The 16,139-nt window shown below is 36.0% G+C and overlaps 1 protein-coding gene across 12 annotated transcripts in view; it reads right to left on the reverse strand.

Annotated features, from left to right (window-relative positions):
- ablim2 (actin binding LIM protein family, member 2) overlaps nucleotides 1-16,139 on the reverse strand; it is a 70,697-nt gene that overhangs the window by 3,625 nt on the left and 50,933 nt on the right. For 4 of the 12 annotated variants that reach the window (XM_084134525.1, XM_084134523.1, XM_084134524.1 and 1 more), the window contains 10 exons: nucleotides 15,582-15,725; nucleotides 13,980-14,012; nucleotides 12,788-12,905; nucleotides 8,741-8,842; nucleotides 7,785-7,838; nucleotides 6,492-6,532; nucleotides 5,163-5,268; nucleotides 4,659-4,717; nucleotides 3,494-3,555; nucleotides 2,430-2,510 (listed from right to left, as the gene is read on the reverse strand). In XM_084134525.1, the coding sequence (XP_083990651.1) occupies nucleotides 2,489-2,510; nucleotides 3,494-3,555; nucleotides 4,659-4,717; nucleotides 5,163-5,268; nucleotides 6,492-6,532; nucleotides 7,785-7,838; nucleotides 8,741-8,842; nucleotides 12,788-12,905; nucleotides 13,980-14,012; nucleotides 15,582-15,725 (741 nt within the window). In that variant the 3' untranslated portion in view covers nucleotides 2,430-2,488. Of the gene's footprint in view, nucleotides 1-2,429; nucleotides 2,511-3,493; nucleotides 3,556-4,658; nucleotides 4,718-5,162; nucleotides 5,269-6,491; nucleotides 6,533-7,784; nucleotides 7,839-8,740; nucleotides 8,843-11,370; nucleotides 11,605-12,787; nucleotides 12,906-13,979; nucleotides 14,013-15,581; nucleotides 15,726-16,139 lie in introns of all 12 variants that reach the window. The other 8 variants (XM_084134519.1, XM_084134521.1, XM_084134515.1 and 5 more) reach the window with 4 other exon arrangements.

A 16,139-nucleotide genomic window follows, 5' to 3' on the forward strand; every position in this document is an offset into this window, starting at 1 on the left:
ACCCTCATGCCTTTCCAAACCCGTAAGACCTTCATTCATCTCCGGAACACAAATGAAGATCTTTTTGATGAAATCCAAGAGCTTTCTGATCCAGCCATAGGCAGCAATGTCATTGCAACTTTTAAGGCCCAGAAAGGTAGTGAAGACATCGTTAAAATAGTCCATGTAACTACAATAACTTAATGTTATAAAGCGACGAGAATACTTTTTGTGCACAAAAAAAATAAAAAAAATAACGACTTTATTCAACAATCTCTTCTCCTCCATGTCAGTCTGCTACGACATCAATATTTGCCGACGCTGTTCATGTGAGCACCTCGACGCATACGTGTGATGCTGACGCAGGAACCGGCCAATAATGAGCCGCCATTCTGACGTAGAACCCGGAAGCGCTGCACTGTGTTTACTATGTGGACTATTTATATGTCTTTACTACCTTTCTGGGCCTTGAAAGTTGCAATGACTTTGGCTGCCTATGGATGGTTCAGAAACCACTCAGATTTCATAAAAAAGATCTTAATTTGTGTTCCGAAGACGGAAAAATGTCTTGGAACAACATGAGGGTGAATAAATGATGACAGAATATTCATTTTTGGCTGAACTAACCCTTTAAGTAAGTCTTTGATTGATTCATTTCCGTTGCAAAAATCATTAGTTATTAACTCAGGGGCCGTTTACACGACACAGTTTTCAACTGAAAACAGAAAACTTTTAATTCTGGTCATTCATTTACACAACAACCGTGTTTGGTGGCCTGAAAATGCAAACTTTGAAATAGGAGAAGACGGTGAAGTTTTTGAAAACGAATTTTGAAAACGATACCAATAATCACAACATTTGGCCAAATTGTGCAGCCCTAAGCACATGTAGCACACCTGATTTTATTTTATTTTGGTTCACAATTTAAATTGCAATCAACTTTTATCAGAAAAAAAATCGCAATTCGATTTTTCCCTCCAATCGTGAAGCTAATTCTAAATCTTATGAAAACTTTGTGTGAGGAACAGACCAAAACTGAAATGGTTATTTATTAAACATTCTGCCTTGACAATCTTGCTATATTCTTGCTGTGGTCACCATACACTTTCATTGTATGGAAAAGAGCATCTTGGACATTCTGCTATATATATATATATAAATATTTTTGATTTCCAAAGAAGAATGTCATTCAAATAATGAAACAATAATGACAGAATTGTCATTTTGGGTGAACTATCACTTTAAAGCATGCAGCATAGCTCTATGTTATAGTCATCCATCTATGAAGGCCTAAAATAACACTGTCAAAAAGCTAATCAAACCTTAATCAGAACAAACCCAAATGACCTTCCCGCCAGGAATCTAAGCACTGTTTATTCTGCTAACAATATCTACATGACGCAAACGTCATTACAGATTAAAGACAGAGTGAAAAATACAATATTGACAATAATTACAACCATCTATATCCATGTGTCATCTAAAGCTTTGCACTTGTTAAGGATATTCATTGCCTTTAGCACAATCAGGATTACGAGCACGACTGGGCAATAAAAGTTGCCAGGCTTTTAAGCCTATGACCTCAATTTGGGTTTAAACCATTCCAGAAAGGATTTGTATAAATTTTTATTCTTTCAAGCCCTGTTTGTATGTGGTACTGTAACACTTGCAGATGTGTGGGTATCTTGCATGCCTCCAAATAGATGCTGAAATCACCGTCTTTGGAAAGTTTTGGGTGTTGCAAGTGTCTCCCGCTGGGAGACTGACTCCAATCATGCTCAGTTCAAACAGATGTGACAATGGCCTCTCATTTCAGGACAGCATTCATATGATGAAACACACACACACACGTCTTGTTCATTATCTTTGTGAGGACTCTCCATAGACGTAATGGTTTTTATACTGTACAAAATGTATATTCTATCCCTTACACTAACCCTAAAACTTTATGCATTTTTACATTTTCAAAAAAACTAATTCTGTATGATTTATAAGCTTGTTTCCTCACGGTGACACGAGTCGCCATGAGTCAGTGTGCATTCGGGTTGAAGTCCCCACCGTGATTGAAAAACATGGACAGACACACACAAACTCACACACATTTTAAGATATTGCAATTTTAACCACAGTGATTCCAAACTAACAGTTATAGGGGGTGGGGGGGTCAATAAATCAACATCTCTCGTAACTCATGCTGAAGTTAAAGTGAGCCAGACATAATAAACAAAATGACACAATTGCATTTAGGTGTAAATCATTATAAAATCATCGCTTGATGATGACTTTGCACATTGGAACATCCTAATGCCTCCATTTAAAATATAATCACACTAAACACTAAACTCAGTAATATCATCTACAGCAAACAGGCCAAATTAGAGAGGAGTACATAGAAGAATGGACGAGAAAGAAAGAAAAGTGGTCTACTTGAAGTTCTAATAAAACATTACCTCCAGTCTGGTGCGGTCCACATCACGTGGTAGTTTTACTCGGACTCTGTGGGTCACAGCTAGCATGTCATAGGGGTAGACCTGCAACACACATGCATGTGAAAAGCACACAATTACACAGACGCACACATACACTACCATTCAAAAGTTTGGGGTCAGTAAGTAAAGAAATTAACACTCTTATTCAGCAAGGATACATTAAATTGATCAAAAGTGACAGTAAAGACAGTAAACATTCATGATTTTTTTTTAAATTTCAATTTCAAATATATGCTGTGTTTGTCTATTTATCAAAGAATCCTGAAAAAAAGTATCATGATTTCCAGAAAAATATTAAGCAACACAACTGTTTTCAACATTGATAATCATAAGAAATGTTTCTTGAGAATTAAATCAGCATATTAAAATGACTTCTGAAGGATCATGTGACACTGAAGACTGAAGTATTGACTGCTGAAAATTTTGCTCTGCCTTTACTAGAATAAATAGCATTATAAAATATATTAAAATAGAAAGCGGTTGCAGTTTAAATATTACTTTTTACTCAGTATCAGAAATATTTATTGTAGAATAATTTCCTTTAAATCAAGCATTCAAATTTGATTTTGATTTATTAATCCGTATGTAACAAAAACATTATTATTAAAATGATATAGGCTGAATTTAAATTTGAACAATTTGAACATGATTTAACAATCATCAAAAGCATCTTGCAACCAATAACTTATCACACAAAATTCACCACTGCAAGTGAATCTATATTTATTGCTGTCTGAGTTTGTTGCATTTTATTATTTTCATATAACATCAGAAAAGTCATGCAACCTATTTTAGGGTCACCTGTTTTACAAAATGTGAAAGTGATAAACTTTGTGTAATAGCAGCCTTGAAAAGCTACAGCAGTCCATTAAACACACCAGAACTTACCTTATACTCTGAGGAAAGGATGGAAAACAGGAAAGAGGTTGAAAAAAAGAGAAAGGGAAAGACAAATTACAATCATTAATCTTGTGTGGTACAAATGCAACTCGTCTATCGTCTATACAAGTTAAATACTCACTCACTCACCTCTCATTCCACTCCAAGATGAGTCATGATCTACATCATCCTCACCAAGATCAGCCGCCTAGTAAGGAGAAACCCATGAGAACATTTGGCATTTATGAAAACTGTATACAGTGTATGGCAATACCACAACACAAATATCCCTCTTTTATTCAAACAGTAGGTGGCAGTTTTTTCGACGACCGGCACATTAATGCCCCAATGGATCAACCGATTTCAAAGTCTGGTTTTAAGAAGGTCACAAAAATCTAATTGGAAACGTTTCGCCATGCCTTGACCATTTATTTTTGCTACTATCAAATGAGAGTAACAATATCATGTTAGAACAGAGCGGCTGCTGTAACTGTGAAAGTTTTTCTTTCATTTCCTGAGGTTAAAGGTTAAAGTCTAGTGCAGACAGAGGCTTGAATCCTCAGGGCTGGAGCTTGTATTTGGTTAAATATTGATCTATGACCATCTCTCTGTTTCACATGCTTTAGTGAATGCTTGTGGAAAGTAAGAGGGAAATCTGACACTAAGTCAGACCAGATTAGATAAAAGGAATAGGTAATGTTTCTGTTTTCAAGTAGTTTATTGTCCTGGGAGTTGGATACAAAGAACAGTTGCAAAATACTGCCACCTAGTGAACAGGAGTAGCTTTCAAACCATTCCCAAAATCTTCACAAAGCAGACACCGGCACTCTGCATGCGAGATAAAAGATCTGAATTAGATTCTTAATAAACGCGTGTGCCTGGATTTTCTGCTGTGGAAGCACATTTGCTCTTCATTACAGAGGATAATTCATTAAGGGAGCTAGATTTCTAGTTCAAGATCAAAGTAGAACATGGAAAACAGCCAGAGGGTGGGAGCAAGACACACTTCTAACTGCACGCAAACACAGACACACCCTCTCAGCATTATGGCTTCCTCAGCTAAATCTCTACACTAACTGATCTGTGACCGTGTGTCCTGATGTGTGCGATTACAACAGCCCTCCGTGTCCCAGCAGCTGGGTTTGACAAATCCAACTAGGATCAAACAACATTCTTCACTGCTGAGAGAGCAAATGACAGCATCTGTGACCACAGCTCACATATATTCCCAAAAATCACGGACAGATGGAGTATTAAAAAGTTTGCAGGGTGCTGTGTTTGTGTGCAGTTATCTGGTCTTATAAGGTTTACCTTGTATATGCCGTTCCGCCCATATCCTGGCAGCGAAGCAGACTTATTGTATGGAAAGTCTGTAAAACAGAGTTGGTTGAATGGTTTATATAGATTTATGGCACTTTACTCTAGCATCATGTTCAAGGGGACTGGCAGTTTAAGGAGGAAAAGATGAGACATTGAAAGAAAAATTATTATGACAGCTGCAAGAAATAAAGTCTTGCCTTTAAGTTAAAAGAGGCAATTACACAAGTCTGGTTACTCTAGAAAGCACATACACAGAGAACCAGCCTGGAAAAATTAAGTTTTTAAGCACGATTTGATACAACTGTTGTCAGATTCACTTAAATTACTATGTTGACAAACAGTTTTGCATATTTTAGTTGTTCTCCATTTGTGCATTTTCACTATTCCTATTGCCTACATAGAAAATAGCTGGTTATGGATGTTACCATGCTGGCCGCTGAGTGAATTGACATGACTGGAGTTTGGATTTCATGAAATCATTATTTGGCCACTCACTGGGTTGAGACATATCGGTGGGCAAGCTGTGGGTGGAGGTCCTGGGGTCAAGATCTGGAGACTGTCCATCAATCTCACTCTTCAGGTTCATCCAACTTGTTCTGGTCTATTGAGTCAGAAATACAGATTATACAACCAGCTAAAGAATTTAATGAAAAATACAGGATGGAAAACATTTAAGTTTGATTACATTACCAAAACTTTCATTATAAATCATTATATTTTGTCTTGCGTTAAAGGAGAACATTTATTTCTATGTGTTGACCAACATACTAAAACTAGTAAACTAGCCTACTTGATTATAATTTTAACTGTAGTGTGTTATTCGAAATTACATTTAAAGTTAACATATTTTAAATGTACTAAATTGCAACTTCATCATTGCAAATGTGTATTTAGGTATATGTTATTTTACCATAAACACTTGTCAGTTCACTCAGCAGTACACTTTAAGTTCTACATAAAGGCACACTACGTAAGATTTTTGGATCAAACTATCTAAAAACCACTAGAACAATGTTATATATTTTGTTGATTTGTGTACTTACATTATCCCAAATGTTTCTAAGAATGTTTAAATCCAGAGAAATAAGCAGTTTTAACCAGGAGACGGACATTGTCAGTGCGTCGCCTATAAATGACATCATACCCTCGATTCCCAATTAAATTTAGGATTTTATTCACATATAAACATTGATAAGCTAACATAAACAGACGATCAACCAAACCTGCTTGATGCGCGAGAACAAACCTCACTGGTTCTTGAGGAAGCTCAAACGTGCTGCATAACACGAGAACAAACCTCATTGGTTCTCGCAAGCAAGCATTCTTGAACTTTCGTTTATTATAACTTTACAGTATGTGTGCTTTGATGAATGTTTATATGTAAATAAAATCCTAAATTAAATTCGTTCAGCATATAAAGCGATCGTGTCTCTTCAGAAAATCGCTTGATTCATATGGATTATTAGTTTTATGGTCTCTTTATGAACTTTTTGAAGCGTCAAAGTGGTAGTTGCATAGCTGTCAATGGAGGGACGGAAATAGCTCAGATTTTATTAAAAAGATCTTCATTTGTGTTCTGAAGAGAAAACAAAAGCCTTACAGGTTTGGAATGACATGAAGGTGAGTAAAAAAGACAGATTTTCATTTTTGGGTGAACTAACCCTTTAAAGTATATTATTTCTGTAATAAGAACTCTTTTTAAAGTATGCTAAGGTGTACTTCCTTTTCACAAGGGTCAGTTGGATTAAATTACCAAAACATCTTGATTCTGAAAGTTTAGAATAGACAAAAACACAGAGATGTTTATGTAAATATATAAATCACCTTTCTGTCTACGTCATCATCTTGCCAGGAGGTTCTGGAAGCTGCATCACAGTAAGAAAGTTTAAATATATCGTAATGGACAGTTTGCACTGTTTGAGAGTGTGACTGACACAAGTTACATCATGCAAGTTACCACAAACACATTAAAAAAAAATACATTTCACATTTCATCAGATTTTTTCAGTGTAGTTTGATTTTAGACAGGGTTTTAAAAAAATCTCACTATTCACCAGGTGAGAAAAAATATTTACGGACAAAATCAACAAGCAAGTGAAAACCAAACACAATGGTTTTCAACCAAACACAAAAAGTGTGACAACCAAACACATTGTCAATCAGGGTGAAGGGACAAGTTCAGAAAAAAGAAACGAGTCAAGTGATTAAAACTTTACCACCCAATCACAATGAGTTACACAAATGCCTTTGACATTTCACCAAACCAATGAGTTACACAGACACCAAACATTGTCTAGCATCTACAGTACATTACAACACCACAGACAGATGGGAAACTATACTGCAACTGACATATGTATGGATGGACAGAGGCCGGAAAATAAAAGAAAGATTATATCTGACTGCTGTTTCCATGTCAGGATTAACCAATACCATAAAATTGCAAAAAAAAAAAAAAGTAGGATTTTGTCTATGAAAACATCATATCAAAGGCATTATTTACATAAAATGTAAAGTTTGGGGTCAGTAAAAAAAAATAATTGCCATCACATGAATAAAATATACATTAAAATATATATTCTAATAGAAATCAGTTATTTTGTTTTACAATAATACTGTTTCTACTGTATTTTTTATCTAATAAATGCAGGCTTGGTAAGCAAGAGACTTCTTAAAAAAAATAATAAATAAAAACACATAAAAGATCATACCAACCCCAAATCTTTTGAACGGTAGTATATGTGTAACACCAAATGCACACAAAACAACAATTATCTGCAAGTAACTTGGCATTAATCAGCAATAATAATTCTTCAGGGCTAATTGCTATTCCAAATAAACCCAATAAATATGCATGAAATATGACCCTTTGCATGTGGTCATGATATTTGCTGATGCACAACCAACAATTAGGTACTGACTGCTTGATAACAAGTACCTTGTCAAATCCAAACCTTTTTCTGGGATTTGTAAAACCTAAGGCCTACTGTTTGGAGCTGAAATGGAAACCAGCAGACAGAAGGAGGGTCAAAGGTTACAGTTTCATGGCAACAGGTACCATGGTGACATGCGCAACAGCATGCAAAGAAACATGATTGTACGGAGACTGGACTGTACCATGCTGTTTGTAGATAGGGGGCTTTCTATAGATATTATCTTTGACTTTAGCCTCTGAGAATGGAAGACAAAGAGAGGAAGAGAGGAAGGGAGTAAGAGAATAAGAAAGAAGATGAATAAAGAAGCATGAGTTATTAGAGCATGGAATCAGGGCAAAGGAAAAGGCAGCAAATGCAGTATATGATGCTGTAAAAGATTCTAGATATTGTAGTTCATTTCATTATCACCATGTGCAGAAATGTTCATGGTCGGCATGCAACGATCAAGCATTTTGCCTTTGACAAAATCCTCGGCTTTGAAAAATGGATTTGAATTATGGATTTTTTCTGCATTTTACATTATAAACATTATAAATAACAAAAGTTTCATCTCATTTTCAACTTAGAAGACAGAAATGTCACCTAAAATGAGCTACGCCAAGAGGAAAAGGGGAGATAAATGGTGTAATTGCAATGACATAATGTCTTAATAATTGACACAGCATGTGTATCTCTACAGCTTGTTTAGGTCATCTCAACCTCACGTCTGCTTCTCAACCATTACTTCTAGAAAAAAATCAGTCATTTAATGTAACACATGTGGGACATTTTAAGAGCCGTTTCAGCCTCTGCCAGCATTGGAAACAAGGCGTCATTAGAAAAAATGGGCATAAAACACATGAAACTGATCATTAGGTTTATTTTAAACATATCCAGGGATGAGCAATGACAGTAAGTTTCTTTTATGTACTAAAAATAGGGCTTTGCTTGCAATAATGAACTATAAATGTACAAAATTGATGTAAATCATGCAATGATGCACAAAAATGGCATTATATGAAAATCAATTATGGAGTCTGCCAGATTTTTTCATAAAATAGAGACATATGTGGTCGAAAAAAGAGGATTAAACATTGTACAGAAGAAAGGACAGAAGAGGATAAGAGATGTGAGTAAAGGACAAGATTTAGCACCTACCTGGGACATGGAAATGCCGTGGAGCTGCCACATATGTAGAAGAAGGAGATTTGCCATCAGAGTAGGTGGAGAGACTGGGGGTACTCCGCCCACTTTCACTACCTTGAAAAAGAAAAGGAAAGAGAAGAAGAGTTAACAGGGTTTCCAGAATTATGCTGCATTGAGTTTTAAATGTTCCGATGAACCTCACAATACAGCCAGCTTAAAAAAGACCAATTTGTCTTTGCATTGGAAATTGTGAAAGTCTGTTTATACTCATAGCATCTGTTCAGCAGAGACTCAAGCTTCATGCTCTGCTTGAACTGAGCAGACAACTCAATATGAATTGAACATAGACCGAAAAATAGACAGTTATTGGCAGGCTGAACCGTGACGTCTTCATCATCTTTAGGGGAAAAGATTAGGTATTTATAATCATAGTCTATTACCAAACTGAGACTAAAAGAAAAGAGAGAGAATCTCCTATTCAACTACTCACTAAAATGTTTGATTTAAATCAGTGTGAAGTCATTTGCATATTTTGAAAGCAAAAAATAAATACACCAACATAACTGTCTTTTTCTCCATCTCCTTTTTCTTTTAAATCTCTCTTTCATACACACTTGCAACTGTCCTTCAGACACATGCACACACCATTAAACACACAAAGTGCTGTTAGTAAAAATTCACCCTGTATCAGGGGAAAATCATCCACACATCTGGAGCTGGGGAAGCAGGAAATTGTCATAAAACACACCAAACATACACAAATCACAACACCGGAGCACATTGTGGAGTATGAAGGTCTCGATGCTCCTCATTACTCATTAAAATATGATTTTATTGTGATTGCGATGCCCTTCTTGTGTCAGCTGGGTGTAATGCAGCATGCATTTCATCACTAACAAATATTCTGTGAATGATTTCCATATTCATTTTATATATCTTAAGTAGAAACCAAACTCATTGGTGATATGACCAGATTGAGGCAGCTACAGTATGGGTTGGTTTTGCATTTGTAAGGAAGAGCTGATTTTCCTCTTGTGTGGCTCCTTTACCAATAAGAAGTCAATTAGACAGCTAAGTGAATCATAAACAGCACACTCCAAACACAACCTCAATGTACATTCATGCTGCATTAAAGGGTTGGCCTGGAACTGCACAAGGCCGAAGTTTATGCCACTGTGCCTGGCAAACCAACCTAAAATTACAGCTCATCAATTTACCCCTTTAATCTTCTCCTGCGAACTTTATTCCCGCTCTTTCTACTTCTTGCAGAGAAACCACAAAACCAAAATCTGTAGCCTGATTTAAAGTAAATATAAAGGGTTTTCCTGTTTTCCATCATACTTTCCTCCTCAACACAGACATGTTTTCTTGACGAATAAATACTCTCCAATATATTCTAAATATACATAGAATGTGTTTACAGAAACTTTTAGGATTTAAAATTTAAAATTAAAAAGGATTTAAAACAAAGTGATGATGTAAAATGAAGAAATAGTTCAGATTCTGCATTATTTCCAGGTCAGCAATTAAATAAGCAAATTTGCAGTATGTTCTGATATTGATCTGTTTTGAAATTCTGAATTTATTCTGAATTGAAATTCGGTAATGATTCTATAGTATATTTTGTAATTAAATTATTATAGTCAAGTCAAGTCAAGTCATCTTCAATGTAGATTGTTCCAAAGCGGCTTTACATTGATAATAGGTATTACAAATCCAAAATACAAGCATTTTCACTAGTTGTCTCAGACTTTTGGACTACACTATATATCCACCTGAAAATTACTGCCTGTCTGAGTATGCATGTTAAGTTAAATAACATATATTTACAAATAACACTTGAAAATGCTGAAAAGAGAGAAATGACAACCACAAAGTAAATGGCAACACTAACACAAACATACAGACAGTCACTTTGAATATCAAACGCATGGGGGGAAATTTCACCTTACCAGACGAAGCACAACATCAACTAACAGTACAACAAATAATTGCATATTAATGGTCACCACCAACGTTCGCATTTTTCTTGTGCATAAAGTTACTGTTTCAGCTCAAATATAATGCATATCCACAGGTTTTCCATGCAAAATGATTGGACATACAAACTCTATATAAACACAATACCAGCAAGCAATTGGTCCGAGGACAGAACCTTGCGGTACACCTACGATCTCACATCACTGTAATACACTGGTGATACACAGTGAAAGAGAGACTGATTTTTAGGGTTTACCGTGAGAAGGCAAATTGAGGTGAAGGGCTGTCCTAGGCCTACTTTCAGACTTTGCTTCCTGTTTGAATCCTGTATCAATTCCTGTTCGGGAAAGGTGGATGAAGGATAGGGTAGTAATTTCATGTCTGCAATTTGCTAGTCCATTGTGAATGCAAACCCTAATGAAGCTCTAAGGGTTACAGAGCTTGATCCATTGTTCGTTAGTGTTGCAAGAACTTCATGCACATTGTGACAGTCTTATTTAAGTTTTTTAAACAGCATTTTTTTAGTATTGCACTCGTTCATTCATTTTGTCAAGAGGAAGTTAATCTTTTACCAATAAAATTCAAGTGCACACTTAAGTTCACACAAGTGCAGTCAGTAGGTGGTTTGCTACTAGACACAGTCTAGTGGTTAGCTGTGGTACCTCTTAAGTAAGGGATGTAGTTGTGTTGTTGGAGCAAAGCCAGAGTAGTGGGGTTGAGGGACAGGGCCACACCACCGCTCCCTGCCTGTGGAGTGTTTCTACCACTGCTGCTATACAAAGGCAATGGGGAGGAGCCTCTGGCACTACCATGGGTGCTACTCCTCCCCGAGGTTGGTACAGACAACAAGTTGGAATTTTCTGGTTGGGTGGTGTATTTGACGCTCAGATATTGCTCTGAGCAAGAGACCCAGCCGGTCAGGGAAGAATGGCAGTAATATGACAATAGTGAATAGTGAGAATAGAGAATAACAAATAATTATGTAATTACTTTGTTCTTGAAATTCTACATCAAATCAGTTTATTGTTGTTTAAAATGTGATTGTAGAATGGAATGCTTTAGCACTGTTCCAAAACTTGGTGCTTTTTTATGATCACTTTTATGAGGCTGCATTTATTTGATCAAACATAAAAATAAAAAAAAACAGTAATATTATGAATTATTATTACAATTTAAAATAATAGTTTTCTATTTTAATATATTTTGTGTATTTTATGTAATTAATTCCTGTAATGGCAAAACTGAATTTTCAGCATCATTACTCCAGTCTTCAGTGTCTCATGATAATTCAGAAATCATTAAAATATGATGATTTGGTGCTCAAGAAACATCTCATTATTGTCAATGTTGAAAACAGTTTTTTGTATTTTTGTATTTTTGATGAATAGAAAGTAAATAAAAAAATTGGAATAGAGATCTATAACAAATGTATTTCCTGTCACTTTTGATCAATTTAATGTATCCTTAATGAATAAAAGTATTCATTTATTTTATAAAACTATAAAAATCTCTATATAAATTTGTATAAAAATTTGTATAAAATTTTTGTCGGACAATAAACGTAAAAATACTCCAATTGATGCGTTTTGTGCCGCCATTTGACATTTTTTATATACAACTCACATTTTTTCTGTGATGGTCCAAAGAACGTGAATATAAGGCACGCGATTGGTTGTCGGTTCCTAAGCATAGTAATCATAACATTCTAACAATGCATCGTTTCACACTGCACACATCTGGCACCGCAATGCAGGGTGAAAAGTGCTATAGTGTATAATAGATAAGCATACATAGGAGAAAAGAATAGGTGTTTTAATTAGAAGTTATTTACAGGACATGCTTTTGATTGTGGTTTAAGTAAGTAATCACCTAAGCCTATGATGCCTTAAAATGCTGCCTATGGAGATGACTCACTAGGTTTTGGAACAGCGTGTGATGGTGTAGAAGGGAAAACATTTAAAGTTTAAAGCTCCAGTACATCCAAATCACTGAAAAGACTCATAGATAGTTACAGAATAACTGTGCAGGTAAGAATGACTTTGTGTTCATGTAAGTATCAAGATGTATGTGGAGGGATACCTGGTCTGCTGTAGGTCTGTGGTGAGCGGGAAGGCGTATAGCGGCCATAACCCCCTAAAGAGCTGTTGGAGCTGGGGCTGGAGGGCCTCCTCTGGCGAGGAGACTTTTCCCCATCTCCCTAGAAACAAAGAGACAGTATTATTTATTTAGTCTGAAAGTATCAGACAACCCAGCAAGCAATAGCCATCATTTCACCGTCTAGGTTAACTATAGACTCGAATTAGTCCGGCTATGACTAACCCACTTCTAGCCAAAATAACCTTGAATTTGGTTACGTCGTTTTTGCCAAAATAGCTTGTGAGATTTATGATATTCCATCATGTACAGTAAGCAAAGTCAACAGTGATTACAAGGTGTTTGATTTCATTTATTTTCTTTCTATTCTTGGGCTATGGTTAGACGTCTATTAAATTTTCACCGATAGCCCAAATTTTGCCTTGTTTTAGCCTAGACGTCAGGGCTGTGTTTGGATGGCTATTAGACGTCTTTTAAATGCAAAATTGCTTGCTGGGAATTAGCAAAGTTAAAAAGTGACCACTATGGCACTGGGACACACAGGAGGAAACTTTAAAGCTGAAAAAGAAACCAATCTACAATAATCAGTCCTCATAGTAATAGGCTGATCATTGAGTCATTACACCACAGAGTTTACAAACTGAAGACGAACACACAATACTATTCATGTCACCAAACCACAACTGTTCAAAACTACAACAACTATTCACAAAATATGAGGAAACACTAGGTCTCATTTGCTAATCATGCACATATATGCATAAAACATTTGTGCAAACATTTTCAATTAGAAATCATGATTCATCAAGTAAAGTTCAGTACATTTATTCTATTGTCTATTTATGCCAAATTGTTATTTTTTTATAACAATTATAAATGGCAAGACATTAAATTACAACTAAGTGACCCTACAAAAACTCCCTACTTATTTTAGAGCAAGACTGCCACAGATTCTGCATAAAAAAGAAAAATCTAATTTAATCAAATTTATAAAAAAAGAAGAAAAAAAATTATAAAAATAAAATAAAAATTTAAAAGAGGGTAAAAAATTATTTGGCAGACCTTTTGTGTGAGAACATTTTCTGGATACAATTACACAATGTATATGCCATGATTAGCAAATAAGACCTACTAAAACAATAACAGGGCCTGTTTCTTCATATCAACTCTACTGTACCTCAGTTGGAGTAGGGGTGAGTTGCTGTGGTGACTGTGAACAAAGAAAGCAAATGAGTAAGATGGACTGGAATGCAATGACAGCTATGTTAATGAAAAAATGAGCTTTTCTCCTTAACTGAGTCACTTTACATGGCTGAAACTATTCTAATACTTCAATGAAATAGCAAAACTATACTTTTTGGCCAAGACATGCTGGAGTGATGCTGGATGATGAGTGAAGATGATTAGATTTAAAAATGGCACTGTTATAACAATGAAGTACACATGCTGCAGCTGCTGTATGATGTAATTATGCAAGACTTTTACTTTAAGTCACCTGTGAAAAGTAAAAACTGTCAAAAGTGGAGGACCTCAGGGCTTCATTTGAGCCGGATCCTGTTCAGGAAAATGTCATATTTTGGATTTTTGTGTTCCGGTATTTGTTTTTAAACGATACGGCATTAACAAGTGCATTATATGGTGACAGTGCTGCATGTATGTGAGACAGAGCGAGACACACAGGTTATGCAGATTTATTATCCAGATGGAGGTTATGTTTTTCTATTGTCCCTAAACATGTATAGTTTTGACCAATCAGCTTTCTTAAAGTCCCCCTGTAGTCACTAATTTTATCCCTTAAAATTCATCTTTGATCACCAAAACATAAACATCACTTTGATACATATTTAAACCTTTTTTTCTTGGAAAAAAAAATCTTCATGATTTATATAATAGCTTGAATGTATCTCTCTACACCCTTGCCTCATTTAGTATACGCGGTTCTATGAATATGCAAATTAGTCACCCCTCCCCTCACTCACACCAGCTCAGAGATCCACTCATTGACGATCACACTTTGACGTGATTGGTTACAAGGTAGTTTGTGACATCAGAAACACCAGCGATTTCAAACTGTGATTTTGAGACTGTCTTTGGCTCACAGTTTTAAGGAGAGAACACTCAGCAATGGTGCTGACTTATGCTTTAAGACAAACCATGTGCAAATGTAATTTAAAAACACCACATAGACATATAAACAACATTAAAAGCTTGATTTCCACCACAGGGGGACTTTAAGTTCAAAATCATTCTCACTGGTTGGTGCTTAATTACTGCTTATTGTTTTGTGCGTAGTGAGCAGCAGAAAGTTTGGAGAGAGAGTGTATATGCTTGAGACAGTCAAGCATATTTTAATTTTTCATATCCGTGAGTAAAACTCTTGGTGTTTCTGATAAAAAAAGATAGAGAGAAGATGGAACTGCACCCCTGTGCAGTTCTGCTGAATCTAATCAGGATAGCAGGAGACACAAGCAACGAGATCAGTCAGAAATCGATGTAATGAAGAGGCAACAACGTCATCTGTGAGTAAAAGATGAATGATATTTGTTCTCAATGTAGCTACTGTATATGTGACAGGATAACAAACCAGGCTATAGTTAGGGCCTGAAACTTGTGAATAATACTCTTATTTAGTTGTGCTACCACCATGTAGTGACGTCATTGTATGTTCCGGGAAAACTGAAGTTGTATGGCCAGTGTCGGTCACAGCGCCTTTTAAGTATTGTTTTGGATCCGGCAATTATTCATTTACAAATTTCGCCAGTGTTAGGTGTGTTTGTACCTCTCCAAAGGTCCTGTCCTCCACAGGGTAGCTCACATAGGGCGAGTATGAAAGCATGTCAGGTCTGTCAATGTTGTAGATCGCTTTGATTTTAGGAAGAGCAGCCAGGTCCTTGTAGTCCAGAAGCTCATCACCCAGTTTTGCCTTGAGAAAGAGAAACATTATAGCATCATAACTCTCTCTATCCACCTTTTTCCTGCGGCCCTTGATGCTTTACGCAAATTATGGGAGTAACTTCCAATAAACTTTAAACAATCAGTGAAAGGCCCGCTCTATGAATGCTATAATAAGCTTCTTTAAAATAAATAAATAAAACTTACAATGAAGTGACATTATTCTACTCACCCTTCAACCATCGAACATTAAAATGAAACTTAAAAGTGTAAAAGCATTAACAAATTACTACAACAGACCATGAATAACCCCAAAAGCTCTATTCCGGGGCTATTCAACTGGCGGCCTGCCAATCATCTCCATCAGGCCCGAGGGCACCAACCTCTCTCCTCCTCTTTTCCTCTTTTCAGATTTTGTTATGAAATTATGTCAGTTTCTTTGTGA

Source organism: Abramis brama, assembly GCF_963993115.1.
Source record: "Abramis brama genome assembly, chromosome: 14".
Taxonomy (NCBI): Eukaryota; Metazoa; Chordata; class Actinopteri; order Cypriniformes; family Leuciscidae; genus Abramis; species Abramis brama.